Genomic DNA, 17,934 nt, shown 5'->3' with positions numbered 1-17,934 from the left:
TGAGATACACCACCAGGTATCTTTGAGAGGGTGCGCCATTCAATGTAGTATTGATGTCAGGCGTATCTCGATGGATCTAGACAAAACTTTGAGCATCTCCTGTAGTTGGTGTCCATTTGAGGTATGTAACTAAATCACTTCAACACCATTTAGTAGCCCCGGATGGCCTTTGTGTACCCCAGTTCCTACGCAATTACTGATTATTGTAGTATGCCCCAAGTGCCATGTCAGTTTGTAAATGTATCTTTGAATCACCTTCTATATCATACATATTTAAAAAAAGTCATATAAAAACTCATGTAACTGAGTGCAGCATTGTGTTAAAATTTCAGCTCTGAGACTGTTGAAGAACTTAAGGAGGTACACAATTTTGCACAAACATACATTTGCATTTTTATGCATATAGATTTTTGAAACACTTTTTGCAGCATACACTGAAAATACACCTTCGGAAATTCAGTTGAAGTTCTTGATGTACAGTATAATAGTATGGTGACAGGCAGGTTTCACACTGCAGAAAATTCAGAAATCATCTACAACAATTTTCCTTGTGAACAGTTCCTGTCATTGTTCAAAATAGCTGCTTGAGTCTGCAGTGTATTCAGAACCCCATTCTTGGGTGAAAGTGTTTTTACAATAATTAAATTAAAGGAATCAAGCTTGGGAGTAATGTCCACATTTTCTTTGATTTTTATTTTATGTGTATGTTCTTTTTATTGTGACTACAAAATTAGAAATGTACATTTTGAAATTAAGTGAACAGCTGCAGTCACTACTGGATGCTTTCCCCTAATCAAGTGGTTTTTGCATTGTGCCCTCAGAGTGGGAGATCAGCCAATAGTGCTTGTGAGCTGTTGGGTGGGCTCCTCTTGTGCCCAGCCCTCTCCTAAATGTTAAGCACTTCTCTAGAATGTTCTCTCAAATTGCTCATTTTTCTCTGATAAGAGCTTTTTCCCTGAACAAATAAATTGTCCCAAACAATTATTAGCCTTGGAAGTAATGAATTGAAATATACAAGATCACATACCTTCTTAGAAAGTAATGAGTACCTAACCTTTCATATGTACTACAAGCAGATGTTCTGAAAATTGAATTATACAAGATTTACCAAATTTAGTTGGACGCTACAACGCAAACAACATTATCAACATACTGTGAGTCAAAGACATTATATTTTCATAAGTATAGTAATGAAAATTCTTGCACAATGTAAATTATTTAGGAGTAAAGGAGACCACTCACTTAATAGCAGAGGCACTGAGATGCCAACAGCACGCACACAAAAGAGAAATAAAGTGTGTGTGTGTGTGTGTGTGTATACACTTTAGCTCATCAAAAGATTTATTCCGAAAGCTAGCCCGTTTTGTTTCTCTTTTGTGTCTGCCTACATCAGTGACTTGACGCTTCGGCTATTCAGTGAGTGGTCTCCTTCATTCCTACATTTTTATAGTATGTTTTCAGAGCATTTTAAGCTTACTCTGCAGATCTGCAGCTATACCCGAAGTGTCTGGCCCATTCAGGCTGGCAACAGAATTTGTCAATCCTGTACCCAACCCCGACACTTTATGCTGACGGCTGCGTGACTCCTCGAGCTCCAACTTGAGATGACGCACCTCATCCAGCAGCTCATTGCGTTCCTCTGCTATCCGACGCAGTCGTACATCTGAAAACATTTTATAAACACTGTCTGAGCTACACACACTAATACATTTGTAGTTACGGCTACAAAAAAAAAAACTGATATTGCTTACACAGTAGATAGGTAAGTACTCTTCTTACTCTTCCCATGTTTAGCTACTGTCCTTATAGAACCAATAATAAGACTAACCTAGGCACAGTGTTAACTCCAGTTAATTGGACATAAATCTATGTTGATATATTTTCAACTTCTTTCAGTATATAATCTTTAACTTTAAAATACAGCAACAAATGCCAATATTGGATATACAGGGTGGTCAGAAAATGTCTGAAACGCTTGTCATGATGGCAGATTGTATTGAGACATAAATGTTAAGAAAAAAATGCGATACGTTGCGCCATTTCCGAGATATGTAGCTTAGAAGCTAGCCAATCAGGTCGTTTTGCGCTCAGATTCAAATGGCCTGCGAGGGGTGGTGTTGCGAAACGTATGTTTCATGTTGTAAGCATACGGCTATAAGGCTACGTATTAAAGGCTGTTGCCTTATTGGGCGGCATGGTCTGAGGGTAGAAGGCTAGAAATGAGAAATGCAAGGTCCTGGGTTCGACCCCCAGCAGGATCATTATTTTATTTTTATTTAACCAATTTGTTGTTGTTTGAACGTTTATGTACAAATTTCATGTTAGTAAAGGATTTGTACAACTTTTATTTACATAAAACCCATTGGCAATGGGCACAAGTGCATACATTTATTCCAACAGCTACAGCATCCGTAACATTCAATAATTGCTTATGATTGCATTGGACAAAGGTCTAACAATATGTAACTGTTTGGACATAATTATAGAAAAGCAGTAAAACTTATACATAGTCAATAGCCATACATGTAACAAATACAGGGAAAATAATGATGAACAAGAAAGAATACAATGTCAGGTCTTTAATGTAACAACATAATTTCCAGGAGCAAAATGTAACAATAAATCTTCACAATAGCTGCTCAAAGTGTCCTCCTCCAACCTGACGGCACACATCGCAACGCTGTGTCATGGAGTCTGCAAGCTTTCCGAAATCAAAGGTTTCCCTGATTTCATCAAAGGCTAAAATTATCCTTGCAAGAAGCTCTTCAATTGTGACTACCGGGATCACGTAGACGATTTGTTTCACATGCCCCCACAGATAAAAATCTAACGGAGTCAGATCTGATGAACGAGCTGGCCAGGGAACTGGACCACCTCGGCCAATCCACTTTCGGGGATACAATGCATCTAAATGCTCACATACCGTAGCAGCGAAGTGCGGCGGTGCGCCGTTGTGTTGGAACCACATTCCTTGCCAGACCGCCAGTGGAACGTCTTCTACATACAGCAGAAGGACATTTTTATGGAATGCTAAATAAGTCTGTCCATTTAAATGGGGGGGTGGGGGGGAAGTAGGACGGGACCCACCAAACAGTCGCCCACAATACCTGCCCAAATGTTTACTCTAAACCTCTGCTGATATGATTTAACGTAAGTACCGTGCAGGTTTGCGTCCGTCCAAATGTGGCTGTTTTGGGAGTTGAATGGTCCTTCTCTGGTGAAACATGCCTCGTCTGTCCACAACACCATCCTTTCGAAATGCGGATATTCGTTACATTTATTTAAATACCACACGGAATATTGGTAGCGAGAGGGATCGTCCCCTTCCACCACATCGTGCATCTTCTGTAGGTGGTACAGAAATAGGTCTTCGTCATGTAGGATGTCCAATACTACAGCGTGCGAAACCTGTAGCGACAAACAAACGGATAAATTTTACCATGTGTGGTTTGCAGGCATACATTAAGAACATCGGAATAACTTTACTTACCCCCAAAGCATTACCAATGGCCCTCAAGCTGGTACTAGGTGTTCCAGCAACCGTATCGAGAACGTTTTCTTCTAATTGAACGTTCTGTACATAGTGTTCTCGTCCAGCATCAACATTTGTTACAGCAAAACTTCTGGTCTCCCTTAACCATCTATCAACCGCTACGAAGGTATTCGCACACGGAATAATGCGGTTGGGAAATCTTGCGTCTATTTTGACCTGAAGCACCATAGGCTAAATGCATATCGGCGTATTCCTCGAAGGAGTACCGGTGTCGCGCCATGTTACCACTACGCGTGTGTCAAGCCTACCTCCATTGTTGTTCTGTCACACCTGCTTCCATGTACCTTCGCAGCTAAGTCTTCCGACAAAGATCGACTGCATACATACGATTCCCGACGGCGATCGAATGACAAGCAGATAAAGGTACACTACACAGGCCGAGACGATTGGAGTCGGATGTTGTCATAGCGTAGATGGTACCGCACGCAATTGCTGACCCGTTGGTCCTGGGTTCAATCCCTGCTACAGGTGAATATTTTCCCGTATTTGTATTTGTATTGCTCTCTCGTTCGGTTTGAGCAAAACACATGGAGAGTACGTTTGGCAACACCTCCCCTTCCACGCTGTTTGAATCTGAGCGCGAAACGACCTGATTGGCTAGCTTCTAAGCTACGCAACGGAAACGGCACAACATATCAAATTTTGTTCTTAACATTTATGTCTCAGTACAACTTTTCCCACAACATCACTACAAGTATTTCAGACATTTTCTGACCACCCTGTAGATGTGTCATTCAAATGGGTTATTATAAAATTAAACATTAAATAGCATTAAAAAATCTGGTTTAAATTAAGTGAACACATAAGTACTGTCATTACAAAACTGTACCATTGCTTGAATCATAAAAGGCAAACTACAGCTGAATCGTCGCACATGGTAACACGTCAGCTTTGCTCCTAAATCTAGGTCCTTGTTCTGAATTTTATAAGCCTGACCACTTGTGTAAATTGAAGTCACTGACCACTGCACAGTATAATCCACATCATGTCAGAAACTGAGAAGATGCGCTATTACTATATTCAATAGCAATTAATGGCGGGAAACAAAATTTCATCAAAAAACCCACAATTACACTTGGAATAAGTGCAAATCATGGTGCAAATTACACAAATGTGGTTTTATTCATGTAAGAGGACACAGAATGCAAACTAGAGCTGAATCGTCACATATGGTAACACGTCAGCTTTGCTCCGAAATCTAGGGCCTTGTTCAGAATTTTATAAGACTGACCACTTGTGTAAATTCAAGTCAATCTTTCCTGTAACAATATATGTATATTAACTAAAAACAAAGATGATGACACTTACCAAACAAAAGCGCTGGCAGGTCGATAGACACACAACCAAACACAAACGTACACACAAAATTCTAGCTTTCACAACCAACGGTTGCTTCGTCAGGAAAGAGGGAAGGAGAGGGAAAGACGAAAGGATGTGGGTTTTAAGGGAGAGGGTAAGGAGTCATTCCAATCCCGGGAGTGGAAAGACTTACCTTAGGGGGAAAAAAGGACGGGTATACACTCGCACACACACACACATATCCATCCGCACATACACAGACACAAGCAGACATTTGTAAAGGCAAAGAGTTTGGGCAGAGATGTCAGTCGAGGCGGAAGTAAAGAGGTAAAGATGTTGTTGAAAGACAGGTGAGGTATGAGCGGCGGAAACTTGAAATTAGTGGAGGTTGAGGCGTAGCGGATAACGAGAAGAGAGGATATACTGAAGGGCAAGTTCCCATCTCCGGAGTTCTGACAGGTTGGTGTTAGTGGGAAGTATCCAGATAACCCGGACGGTGTAATACTGTGCCAAGGTGTGCTGGCCGTGCACCAAGGCATGTTTAGCCACAAGGTGATCGTCATTGCCAACAAACACTGTCTGTTGCTGGTCATTCCCACATAGAAAGCTTCACAGTGTAGGCAGGTTAGTTGGTAAATCACGTGGGTGCTTTCACACGTGGCTCTGCCTTTGATCATGTACACCTTCCGGGTTACAGGACTGGAGTAGGTGGTGGTGGGAGGGTGCATGGGACAGGTTTTACACCGGGGGCGGTTACAAGGGTAGGAGCCAGAGGGTAGGGAAGGTGGTTTGGGGATTTCATAGGGATCAACTAAGAGGTTACGAAGGTTAGGTGGATGGCGGAAAGACACTCTTGGTGGAGTGGGGAGGATTTCATGAAGGATGGATCTCATTTCAGGGCAGGATTTGAGGAAGTCGTATCCCTGCTGGAGAGCCACATTCAGAGTCTGATCCAGTCCCGGAAAGTATCCTGTCACAAGTGGGGCACTTTTGTGGTTCTTCTGTGGGAGGTTCTGGGTTTGAGGGGATGAGGAAGTGGCTCTGGTTATTTGCTTCTGTACCAGGTCGGGAGGGTAGTTGCGGGATGCGAAAGCTGTTTTCAGGTTGTTGGTGTAATGGTTCAGGGATTCCGGACTGGAGCAGATTCGTTTGCCACGAAGACCTAGGCTGTAGGGAAGGGACCGTTTGATGTGGAATGGGTGGCAGCTGTCATAATGGAGGTACTGTTGCTTGTTGGTGGGTTTGATGTGGACGGACGTGTGAAGCTGGCCATTGGACAGATGGAGGTCAACGTCAAGGAAAGTGGCATGGGATTTGGAGTAGGACCAGGTGAATCTGATGGAACCAAAGGAGTTGAGGTTGGAGAGGAAATTCTGGAGTTCTTCTTCACTGTGAGTCCAGATCATGAAGATGTCATCAATAAATCTGTACCAAACTTTGGGTTGGCAGGCCTGGGTAACCAAGTAGGCTTCCTCTAAGTGACCCATGAATAGGTTGGCGTACGAGGGGGCCATCCTGGTACCCATGGCTGTTCTCCTCTCTTCTCGTTATCCGCCAGGCCTCAACCTCCACTAATTTCAAGTTGCTGCCGCTCATACCTCACCTGTCTTTCAACAACTTCTTTGCCTCTTTACTTCTGCCTCGACTGACATCTCTGCCCAAACTCTTTGCCTTTACAAATGTCTGCTTGTGTCTGTGTATGTGTGGATGGATTTGTGCGTGTATGCAAGTGTATACCTGTCCTTTTTTCCCCCTAAGGTAAGTCTTTCCGCTCCCGGGATTGGACTGACTCCTTACCCTCTCCCTTAAAACCCACATCCTTTCGTCTTTCCCTCTCCTTCCCTCTTTCCTGATGAAGCAACCGTTGGTTGCAAAAGATAGAATTTTGTGTGTATGTTTGTTTTTGTTTGTGCGTCTATCGACCTGCCAGCGCTTTTGTTTGGTAAGTCTCATCATCTTTGATTTTAGATATATTTTTCCCACGTGGAATGTTTCCCTCTATTATATGTATATTAACTGCTTGAAATAAACTGGTTGTACTATTTTCTTATTTAGTCCTGATACACACTCCAAGCTTCTCTGTGTTGACTTTTCATTTAGAGATAAAGTTTTAGAAATTTCAATTCTGAATTTGGAATACTGTGTGTGTGCATGTGGGTGTGTGAGTGTGTAAATGTAATTTTGTTTTGCTGACTACTTCCTGGAATGTGATCAGTGAGTTTAGATATGACAGTGTTGTGATATAGCATTGTATTTGCCACATTCTATCATTTTCTCTGTTATTATTTTGTTTCTTTGATAATATACAGAATTCTTAAAGTATTCATTCTGTTTTGCATGCAATTTTGTGGGAGAGTAATTCATCTTTATGAGTTGATCAATTACGAGGTGTGACCGAAAAGTAACAATATTTTTTTTTAATTTTGCAGGCTATATACATTCAGTTCTAATTTTTTTTTTATCTTGATAGTAAACAGGTTCTCGATGTATGTTTATTTGCATTTTCAGTTGTTTTGAATATTTAGTTTGTTGTTGACAGTCAAAAAGCTTTTTTGAGTATTCAGGGTGGTGGTGGTGGTGATTGTTAGTGTTTAATGTCCCGTCGACAATGAGGTCATTAGAGACGGAGCGCAAGCTCGGGTGAGGGAAGGATGGGGAAGGAAATCGGCCGTGCCCTTTCAAAGGAACCATCCCGGCATTTGCCTGAAGCGATTTAGAGAAATCACGGAAAACCTAAATCAGGATGGCCGGAGATGGGATTGAACTGTCGTCCTCCCGAATGAGAGTCCAGTGTGCTAACCACTGCGCCACCTCGCTCGGTCAGTATTCAGGGAATTTTTACTTTAGAAAAAGATGGATCAAAGAATTTGCATTAAATTTTGCTTGGAGAAAATGGAATATAGTACAGCACCACATTCGAACTGTTGACTGTGACTTTTGGTAAATCTACTATGATTAAGACGAGTGTTTATGAGTGGTATGAATGTTTCAAGGAGGGTCGAGAAGATGCTGAAAAAGACAACTGACCTAGATGCCCAGCACATCAATTACTGATGGCAATGTGAACATGTAAAGAAAATGGTTCTGGATAATTGCCGAATCATCATCAGAAAGGTTGCCAGTGATGTTGGCATACCCTTTGGCTCATGCCAAGCAAATTTTTGAAATTTTATGCGCATCTAATGTGTGGCAGAGAAGTTTGCTCCGAAACTTTTGAAATTTCGACCAAAAACAAGATAATGTAGACATTCCTCAGAAATTGCTGCATGAAGTGAAACCAGTGCCTAATCATCCCAACAGAAACTGCCTGAAGAGCCAAGACTGAAAAAAACTCGGCAAGTTCGATAGCATGTTTATGCTCTTCTCAGTGTTCCCTTTGATTACTACGGCATAGTGATCATATGGTCAATAAGGAACACTTCCAGGAAGTTATGCACTGTTTGCACGAAGCAATCCAAAGAAAAGACCAGGACTGTAGCAAAACCACTTGAGGTAATTGCACCACAATAATGCTCCCACTCATACTTTAATGCCTGTTCATAATTCTTTTGGCAAAAGAAACATTACATTGTCTCAGCCATCATTTTCATTGGACATGGCATCCTGTGACTTCTTTCTCTTTCAGATGCTGAAGAGAACCAGGAAACACCACTGTTTTCCACCGTTCATGAGATAAAAACAGAACCACTGAAGGACATGAACACTGTACCAAAATGCGAGTTCCAGAAATGCTTCAAAGATTGGTAAAAGTGCTGGCACAAGTGTGTGATATCTGAGGATGATTATTTTAAAAGTGAACAAGATGTTGATGTTGAATTAATAAAGATTCTTTAAGAAAAACAAAAACTCCCATTATCTTTTGACCACAGCTTGTAGGTAAGTAATATCATCCCATGAAGTAGCACAGTAATATTAGACCCGTCCAGTCCAATATCCATATATTAATAAGCATAATAAGTGGTAAAGTTGTTCAAAATGGCATATTTTATACTATTCAAATTAAAGCTGTCAAAATCACAAGAAACTAACACAAGACATTAATTAGGATTAAAATTTCACTGCGTAAATGTTCATTTGCGCTATGTCGTGTGTGTGGAAAAAAATTACGTCAGCATATATAAAAACAAAAACAAAGATTTTCTGATTATGTACACATAACAGCTGCATGTACATTACACAGGTGTCACCTGTTACATAAAAAGCTGAGTTACATAACTTACACTTCAATCTGTCCAATCCTTCAAACTGGATTCATGTCTCTAGCTCTGGCCTATATGATCATGCATATTATCTAGAGTGCAATTTAGTATCAAATCATGTGTGGGACTGGGGATTCTTTCTATAAACAGGCAGGAAATCAAGATATTCACATTCTACATTCAGATAACTTTTTTACTGTTCTATACTGTAAATAAGGAGTAAGACAGACTGTATTACACTACAACAGCATGTGGAGAAAGGTGTTCCACACTATGTGCATACTGCAAATTCTGAAAACAGTACTCACCAAGCGAGCCTTCGCCAGCTGTTCCAAGGAGTTCCGCGGATTCAATGGACACCAGTGCTCTTCGAGGTTTGGAAGGTGGTTGTCGTGTCGGGGTCCCACCACTTTCCCCTCCACTATCATCTTCACTTGACACCTGGTCATCGCCAACTATTGTCATGCCTGCTTCCTGCAAATTTCAGGAAAATGGTACTGTAGGAAGATAGAAACTTAACTTATTTTCAATAGTTGTACATATGAAAATACAGCTCCTGCTACACAATTTAAAATCTTCAAAAGTACAATTTTATCTCAGATTGACATATCTTAAATTTAGTCAAATCTACAGTCACAAGGTGTCCAGTGTATCTCTCTCTCTCTCTCTCTCTCTCTCTCTCTCTCTCTCTCTCTCTCTCTCTCTCTCTCCCCCCTCCCCGCAAATGACTCCCCATTTCAGCCAGTATAGTTATGAACCTTTTTGGAAGATTTAAACTGTTGTATGCTCCCCTACATTCAAATCTGTGCATTTCTATGGCAGTGTGATCCCATGTGTGCCAATTCAGTTTTAAGACAATATAATTAATTTATAATTCTACCCACACAAGTGTGATTTGTTATTTAAGGCTGAATAACAAGTACACTGTTTTTGTTCTATTGATATCTGTTTATTTCAGACTAGTTTTTGGATTATTGGATCATCTTCAGGAAACAACTTACTACCATCTGAAAGGTACACTAGTTCTCAGGTAACCAAACATTATAAGCAAAGATACAAGAGTTGTGAATCAAATTTGTTTCTCAATGTTGAATTTACACTTTAGACAATGGCCAATATTAAGCACAATACATAATTAAGCTACCCCATATTACAGGTTAAATGGTTACGATGTTAAAGCTTGTGAGGTCTTGGCATTGGTTGAGAAACTTAAACTGAGCACTCTTCATTTACATTGTGCAACAAATATGTTTTACACTGTAAATTACATTTTATGCAATTGACAATATTAATCACACAAAACATAATATTGCTATAATATTGTGTATTTTAACCATGTACTGTAATTAATGCTGCCCATTGCATAAAATGTAATTTACCATATAAAATACGTTTGTTGTACAACATAAGTTACTAGTATTCAGGTAAGACAGTTCTCAAACTATGTCACAACCTCATAAACTACAGCTCATAACCATATAACCTGTAATAATGTAAGATCGTGTATTTTAATTATTGTGTATAATATTGTCCATTGCCTAAAGCTTAATTTACAATGTTAAAAAACATATCTGTTGCACAACATAAATGAACAGTACTCAGTTCAACAGTTTCTCAGTTAATGTCAAGACCTTACAAATTTTAACAGTATAACAATTTAACCTGTAATAGTGTGCAATTTAATTATTTATTACATTTAATATTGCCCAGTGTGTAAAGTGTAATCTAAACATTAAGAAATAAGTCTGATGCACAACACTCTTATGCAAGTGGATTGTATCTTTGCTTATAATGTATCAATACCTAAGAACTAGTTACCCTTTCAGACACTAGTCAGGTGTTTCCCGACAAGGGCTCAATAAGCCATAAACTAGTATGAAACAAATAAAAATCAGTAGAAAAAAAAGTGTACTTGTTATTCAACCTTAAACAGGGAATTTTTCTACCAAGAAATAATGGAAGAATCTATAAATAAGAGTAATTTGCTATTATTAGTCTTGTTCATCACAAATTTTGTACAAGAATTAAATCTAAGCATGTCAACAAAAATAAACATTTTTCGAAAACATAATCTAATTGGGTAGATAAAAAAGGCAGTCTTTTCTTCTCATCCCATCTGGTAAGTCTCCCCTGACCTGCTGTTCTGGCCGACTTTTCCGAACTCTACCACATTTTCTAAATCTCAGCAGTCCCTTTCCTTCACTCCTCTTCCTTCCTCTTGAACCCTCCTGCCAGAACAAGGAGCCTCTGACTCCGAAAGATTGCAAACTTTGATACCTTTTATATGTGTGTTGTTCTGCTACTGTTTAGTGAGTAGATTTCTTTTTTAACTATTCAGTTATATTAAATTTAAACATGTGGTATTCTAAACATTGTAATAAGGCACATTGCAAAAACAAATAAGTAAGAAATAAATAAATAAAACTAGAAAGAGAGGCATCTCTGCTAGTCATAATCAAACTACACAGGAATTTCATAAAACCACGACAGTATGTCATGTTTCTCTAGAATCGAAAATAAAAGTTAAGACACAATTGAGTTGTGTAAAGAAATTCTCAGTTATAGTGGATGCTACCTTGATTAGGAGATCTCTTTCCTCAAGTTGAATTCGAAACCACTCTACTTCCTCCTTCAACTTCGTTGCTGCTCTCTTAAGCTGGTCATGCTCCCTGCATTTATCACGGTGTTCTCTCTGTAGAAAAAAACCATCAATTACTTCAGTGATGTAGAAAATTAAAAAAGACTTGATTTTCAACGAGAATGAACAACCTTTCAAACTGGAAGGAAGAAGATAAAACTAAAAACTAATAATAACTGGAGGGATGGGGAGAATGCTACTTCCATTATGATTTTTCAATAAAAATCTGAATAGAAGGAGAAACAGAACAAACAGTAAAGGATAAATCTGGTGCAAGTCTGAGTAACAATCCTTAATATTACAATAAAATCATTACATTCAAATCTCCATGTGCTAACATTTTCAGCTAAGAAAAAAATAGTGATATTATCAAACATGTTGCATGCCCCATTTCAAAGAGCGACAAGTAATCAAGTATAAGAACATGAGTAATATGTGTAAAAATTGTGTTATTAACAATAAGCTATCCACTAAATGCACAAATTATAACTTTAAAATAATTAGACATAAAAATGTAATTTTAATACTATACCTGCAGCTGTGCATGCTGTTCCTCCAGGTCTTCGAGTCTATCCTTTAACAGCTCCACTTGATATGTCAATGAAGCTTTCTCATTGTCCAACTGGGCATTCTGGACCATAGCTTTCCGGAACTTCTCCTCTACCTCCTTCAGCTCCAGCTGCAATTATGTGCAAATGTCTTTAATTTCTCTATTAATGAAAAAGTGCCTTTAATTCATAGCTATAGCTACATGATTAAATCATACTTTAATTAGATTATACTCACGTTCAACTTCTATTTTAGATGATTACTAGATGAATAATAAAATAAGATGTGATGAACAGGGAACACCAAAGAAAAATTTTAATGAAAATGCCACCGTCCTTTCTTTAGGCAAAGGTTTAACACTTTGACTGCTGGGGACTTGTTAACTTGTCATTCCCCTCCATTCCCCTGGCACGCCTGACATGTATAAGTGTGGCCCTTAGGTCTTCCCACAGCACTAAGGGTGTTTTCACAGGTACCGTGCAACCTGCCTTTCCACTGCTAGGGACGAGTTCAGGCGCACTGAGTCAGAGCTACCTAAGCGCTACAGATGCTTAAACACGCAGAGCTGTCTTTCTGCCCTGCTCTTCCAGTAGCTGTTCAGAGGACTGACTGTATAGTTCAAGAGTGCATATATGTTTGTTGTTATGTTCCCTCTTTTCAGAATTCAAGTTCAATTCCTGTATTTTCATCAGTTTTCTTGTTTTCTACGTGAGAAATGTCACGTCGCCATGGTTGCACAGATAAAGAAATACTGGATATGCTCACTAAGTGTGACAGTGAGTGTGAATTATCTGACGTTGCTAGCAGTTATGAGTCTTCAACAGAATTTCAAAGCTGTAGTCCTCAGCCCTTTATATCAGAGGGGAGAGCAAGAATTACGGTCAGCAGTTCTTCTGAATCCAAGGAATCAGAAAGTGACAGTGAAACGGATCAGAAAACAGCGCGCTTAAGTGACTCATTTGACTGGAAAGAAAGCGATTTCCACCCGTAAAACCATTACTTCGATGATTTGAGTTCAGGACACATATGTCAATTAGATACTGACCCAAGCACTCTTCCGTTTTTTGTGATATTTATGTCTCAAGAACTGTTGCAATTTGCAGCAGACAAAACAAATCGTTTTTTTGTTCGCACCAGAGAAAATACTGCAGAATCTGTAAATTCTCGACTGTCAAAGTGGAAAGACACTGGATTTGAGGGAAAGTATTGTTTTGCTGCTCTTTGCCTCCTAATGGCACAAATTAAGAAGTTAAAATTAAGTGATTATTGGTCAAGGGATACACTTTTTAACACACCAGTTTTGTCCACTTCTGAGAATGTTACACTTCAGTGATAACTCTGCGAGTACTGGAGACGACAGTCTATTAAAAATTAGGACGATTGTTGACAAAGTTCATAAGACATTTCGTAATTCATTTCGCCCATATCACAAGCTCTGTATAGATGAAAGTCTCTTGCTGTTCAAAGGACTATTATATTTTAAGGAATTTATTGCAACCAAGTAAAGTAGATTGGGAATAAAGAAATTTGTACTGTGTGACTGTCAGAGTGGGCATATTTTGGATTTTATTGTATATACAGGTGCAACAATAGCAACTGGGTTCCACAATTTGGGAAAAAGTGGCGACATAGTGGCAACTCTCATAGGATCGTATTTGGAACAGGGTCATATTCTGTATGTCGATAATTGGTACTCCAGCTTGGACCTGTTCCTCTGGCTTCACAACCACGGAACAGACACAACATGCCAGAACTGCAGAAGAAATTAAAATGAGGAGAAACTGAGCTTAAGTCCACTGACAAGGTCCTTGCTATCAAGTGGTGCGATAAGAGAGAGGTATGCATATTGATCACAAGTCACACAACACAAATGGTTGAAACAGAGAAGACTGACAGAAATAATGGTGAAAAAATAAAGAAACCATATTGTATTGTAGATTACAATTCGAGTATGAATGCAGCTGACCGTTGTGACATGTTACTGAGCTCTGTGGGATCAGTGCGTAAGACTGTGAAATGGTATAAGCAATTTCTTTTTCACATTCTGAATTTGTGCATTCTAAATGGTCGTGCTCTCCATCGGTCAGTAACTGGGCAAAAAATGGCACTCGCAGAGTTTCACCTTTCTCTCGTAAGGGATATTGTAGAAAAATATGCTACAGGATGGAGAAAAGCTGGTAGGGGAGGGCACTACAATGACGAGAATCGTCTGCGATTCACAGGGAGACATTTTCTGGCTGTTATCGTGAGTGAACATTCGCAGAAAAGTACGCTAATGTGCAGATGTGTGGTTTGCACGAAACAGAAAGTGCACCAGGAAACTAGATACCAACGCAAAACTTGCAATGTTCCATTATGTGTTGTACCCTCTTTGAGACTTATCATACAAAGAAGCATTACTAATCACTGGGAACTAAATCTTGAAAAATTTATTGACACTTCTGAATGAATTACTAAAAAAAAAGGCAAAAATATAAAATATATATCGCCAGTGCCGGTCCAAAGCCCGGATTGAAAAGATGGATGGGAAATAAGTGTTATAAAACAAAGCCTGACGTCTTCATATGTAGCATTTTAGTGGCAAATGAACGGACTTGGTGATTGAGATGGTGCAATATCCATTCATATGTCCAACTGTTGAGAACACTTTTTCTACAGAACATGTTGGCATATCATGTTCAAATTTATGTCACATACTTAAGTCTGTAGTTCCTTGCCAGTGTAAAAACATTAAGCTTCCAAATCAATTCAATGGAAAGATTTGGCCATTTATGTCACACATTTTGAAACTCCCAAATTCACTCATCAAAACCTATAGTGTACTTCCCGTTGATGTATAATCATGGAATGAAGCAAGAAGCAAGGTTTCACAGTACAAGTAAAATAAAAAATTAGAAACTTGTTAAATTGTACCTGTACCACATAAAAATATAATTTTGCCACTGGACCATACATTGCGTTCATTCATCATCCCTCAAAAGCACAAAGGATAAACATTACTGCATGCTAACATAAAATTGTAGTCAGGTTTTAGTAAATAAATAAAAATGTTTTATTACAGTTTTCTCTCTACATACATAAACTGAAATCCCCTGCTCACTTCTTTTTGTATGTCCGGGCTAGTCTGAGGAAGTACCGTACAGATTTTGATATGGTCTTGGAATTCCCGGCATCAATATCTTGCCAGTATCAACTTCGATAACAGTGATCATCCAGCAGTTGTCAGTTGTGCTACTGGAGGAATGGAGTGCCCTACCACAAGAACTCCTTACAACCTTGTAGCCAGCATTGTAGCACACTGAAGACCAAGCACTGCCACCCATGGTGATCACAAGCCCTGTTAAGAATCATGTTTACCTTTTGTAATGTCCAGGGGACCATCCTGAACCACAGTGATTTCAGTGTATTTATTGTCATTACACAAAAGTGTCACTTCTGGATGTCCCATTGCGTATTTCTTTCAGTTACCTTCTGTACTACACTGTAGCTGTTGTTTTTACGTACAGTCCAAGTGTCATCGCACTGTGTTACTTGGCAATGTCACATCATCTGAAAGTTACCTTTGGTCTTAAGCTTTGCACATCAGTGTAGCTGGAGTGGGTGGGGCACATAATGGGGGTGAGAAAGAGACATTGTGCAGGAAGGGTGAGGGATAGCAGTATAATGGTGGAAGAGGATGCTGGTGCTGTCTGTGAAAGCAGTTGGGAATGTAGTGGGGACAGGGTAAAGCTGCTAAGTACAGCATCGAGAGGCTGGAGCTGGGGGGGGGGGGTTGCGTTTGGGGGGGGGGGGGGAAATTAGAGAAGAAGAAAGAAGTACGTAGGTGTGATAGAAAGCATGTGTAGTACTGGAGTGGGTGCACGGAAAGGAGTATGTGCGAGGAAGGCGGCAACTAGCAAACACTGAGGCCAGGGATGTTAACAGGAATGAATGATACATTGTAGACTGAAATCCCACCTGCCCATCTGAGAGGTGGTTGTGGTGGTGGTGGGACGAATCCAGATGGCACAGGCTGTAAGGCAGTTGAAGTGAAGCACTATATGTTGACACATATGCTCGGCAAATGGATGGTCCAGGTGTCTCTTGACCACAGTGTCTACAGCCCCTCATGCAGACAGCCAGCATGTTAGTTGTCATGCCCACGTAGAATGTGGTACAGTGGTTGCTGATGAGTTGGTAAATCGCTTGGCTGTCTTCACATGCTGCCCCACATTTGATGTGTTACGGGTGCCTGCAAAAGGACTGACAAAGTGATAGTGTGAGGACATATGGGACAGGTCTTGAATCTGCATAGTCCTTTTCTGTCTTCACATCTCTCCCTCCTCCCTCACCCAAACTAGCACAGATTTCACAAGCTGCACATAGTAGCCCTGTGCTGTCCTTACCACATCCCTACATGCACTCACTGGCAGCACTATCATCTTCCTCCTCCCCCACACTGCTATTCTGCTCCCTACCCCACACCTCTTCTGTATCTCCACTACCCACTCCAGTTAGACTGCTGCTCACCTTAGGCACAGTCACAGTCAGGCCTAAGCCCAGAGATGACAATGGCCAAGAGTGTGCAAGTTGTGTCTGTGTGTGAAACCTGTACATCTGACAAAGGACTTAGCCTGAATGCTTAATATTTTTCTGGCATTCTTTTCCAGTGTACCTTTCTGTGATCTAACACCTCTTCTACAGGCTGAGTAGCTGTCTACCCTTTCCATATTGTTGTATTTCCACTCCCAATTTTCCACTGTTAGAAATGAATGAGTAGTAACTGAGATACAGATCTAGTGATACCATGAATACAGAAGTATTCTTGTGGCTGTGCTTAACAGCTGCTCATTTTTTTTCCTAAACTTCGTTTTTTAATGTTCTGTTGGTGCAGTTCTAACCATTTAGTCATCAACATTTTACATGGATCATGAAAGTAACCTTATGTTTACCACCACAGGCAACGATACCAACTGGTCAGCAGAAATATTGGCAAATGGTTGTAGTGAAGGATTGCACAGATCGAATTCTCACAAATTCGAGTTTGAGAGAATTCACCTGACAATGATAAGGAAGTTGGCTGCACGAAATGGTTCACAATTTAGTTAAATTGCTAATCAGATGTCCTGCCAGGGGAAGTATTGTTTCCAAAAATGGAAGGGCGACAGAAGACGTTGAAAGTAGGATCAAAAAGGCAAAAGGGGCCTTTGCGACCAGTCTGGACACCTCGTGACAAATTGTTGAAAGTAAAGCTTAAAATCTTTGACTCAAATGTAAAATCTGTTCCCTTTTATGGGTGTGAGACATGGAAGGTGACACCAAAAATTAAAACAAGAGTACAAACTTTCAACAATAAATGTTTGAGGACTATACTGGGAGTATGCTGGCATTATGGCAATGCACCCAACAATGGAAAGCCGAGATAACTGTAACAGGAAGGAAATGGAGATGGATTGGATACACCCTGAGAAGGGGCCCGCAACATATTCCAAAGCAGACTTTAGAATGGAACCCACAAGGAGCAAGGAGGAGAGGCAAACCGAGGTCGACCTGGCACAGGACTGTTGAAGCTGAGGTGGCAGCCATTGGCCGCTCCTGGAGTAACATCACGAAGATGGCAACAAACATGGTCAGATGGAAAGCTCTAACATGTGCCCTATGCTCCACATCAGAGTAAAGGAATTAACACAACACTAACACACTACTCAGATGACTGA

General features: G+C 40.1%; 1 protein-coding gene across 4 annotated transcripts in view; it reads right to left on the bottom strand.

The window, feature by feature from the left end:
- Positions 1–17,934, bottom strand: part of LOC124788153 (leucine-rich repeat flightless-interacting protein 2) — a 231,697-nt gene that overhangs the window by 34,256 nt on the left and 179,507 nt on the right. For all 4 annotated transcript variants that reach the window (XM_047255304.1, XM_047255305.1, XM_047255302.1 and 1 more), the window contains 4 exons: positions 12,222–12,368; positions 11,627–11,743; positions 9,360–9,525; positions 1,478–1,663 (listed from right to left, as the gene is read on the bottom strand). In XM_047255304.1, the coding sequence (XP_047111260.1) occupies positions 1,478–1,663; positions 9,360–9,525; positions 11,627–11,743; positions 12,222–12,368 (616 nt within the window). The remainder of the gene's footprint in view (positions 1–1,477; positions 1,664–9,359; positions 9,526–11,626; positions 11,744–12,221; positions 12,369–17,934) is intronic.

This window comes from Schistocerca piceifrons, chromosome 3 (assembly GCF_021461385.2).
Source record: "Schistocerca piceifrons isolate TAMUIC-IGC-003096 chromosome 3, iqSchPice1.1, whole genome shotgun sequence".
Lineage (NCBI taxonomy): Eukaryota > Metazoa > Arthropoda > Insecta > Orthoptera > Acrididae > Schistocerca > Schistocerca piceifrons.
Note: the sequence above shows the minus strand (reverse complement) of the source record. Positions and strands in the feature narration are given on the sequence as shown.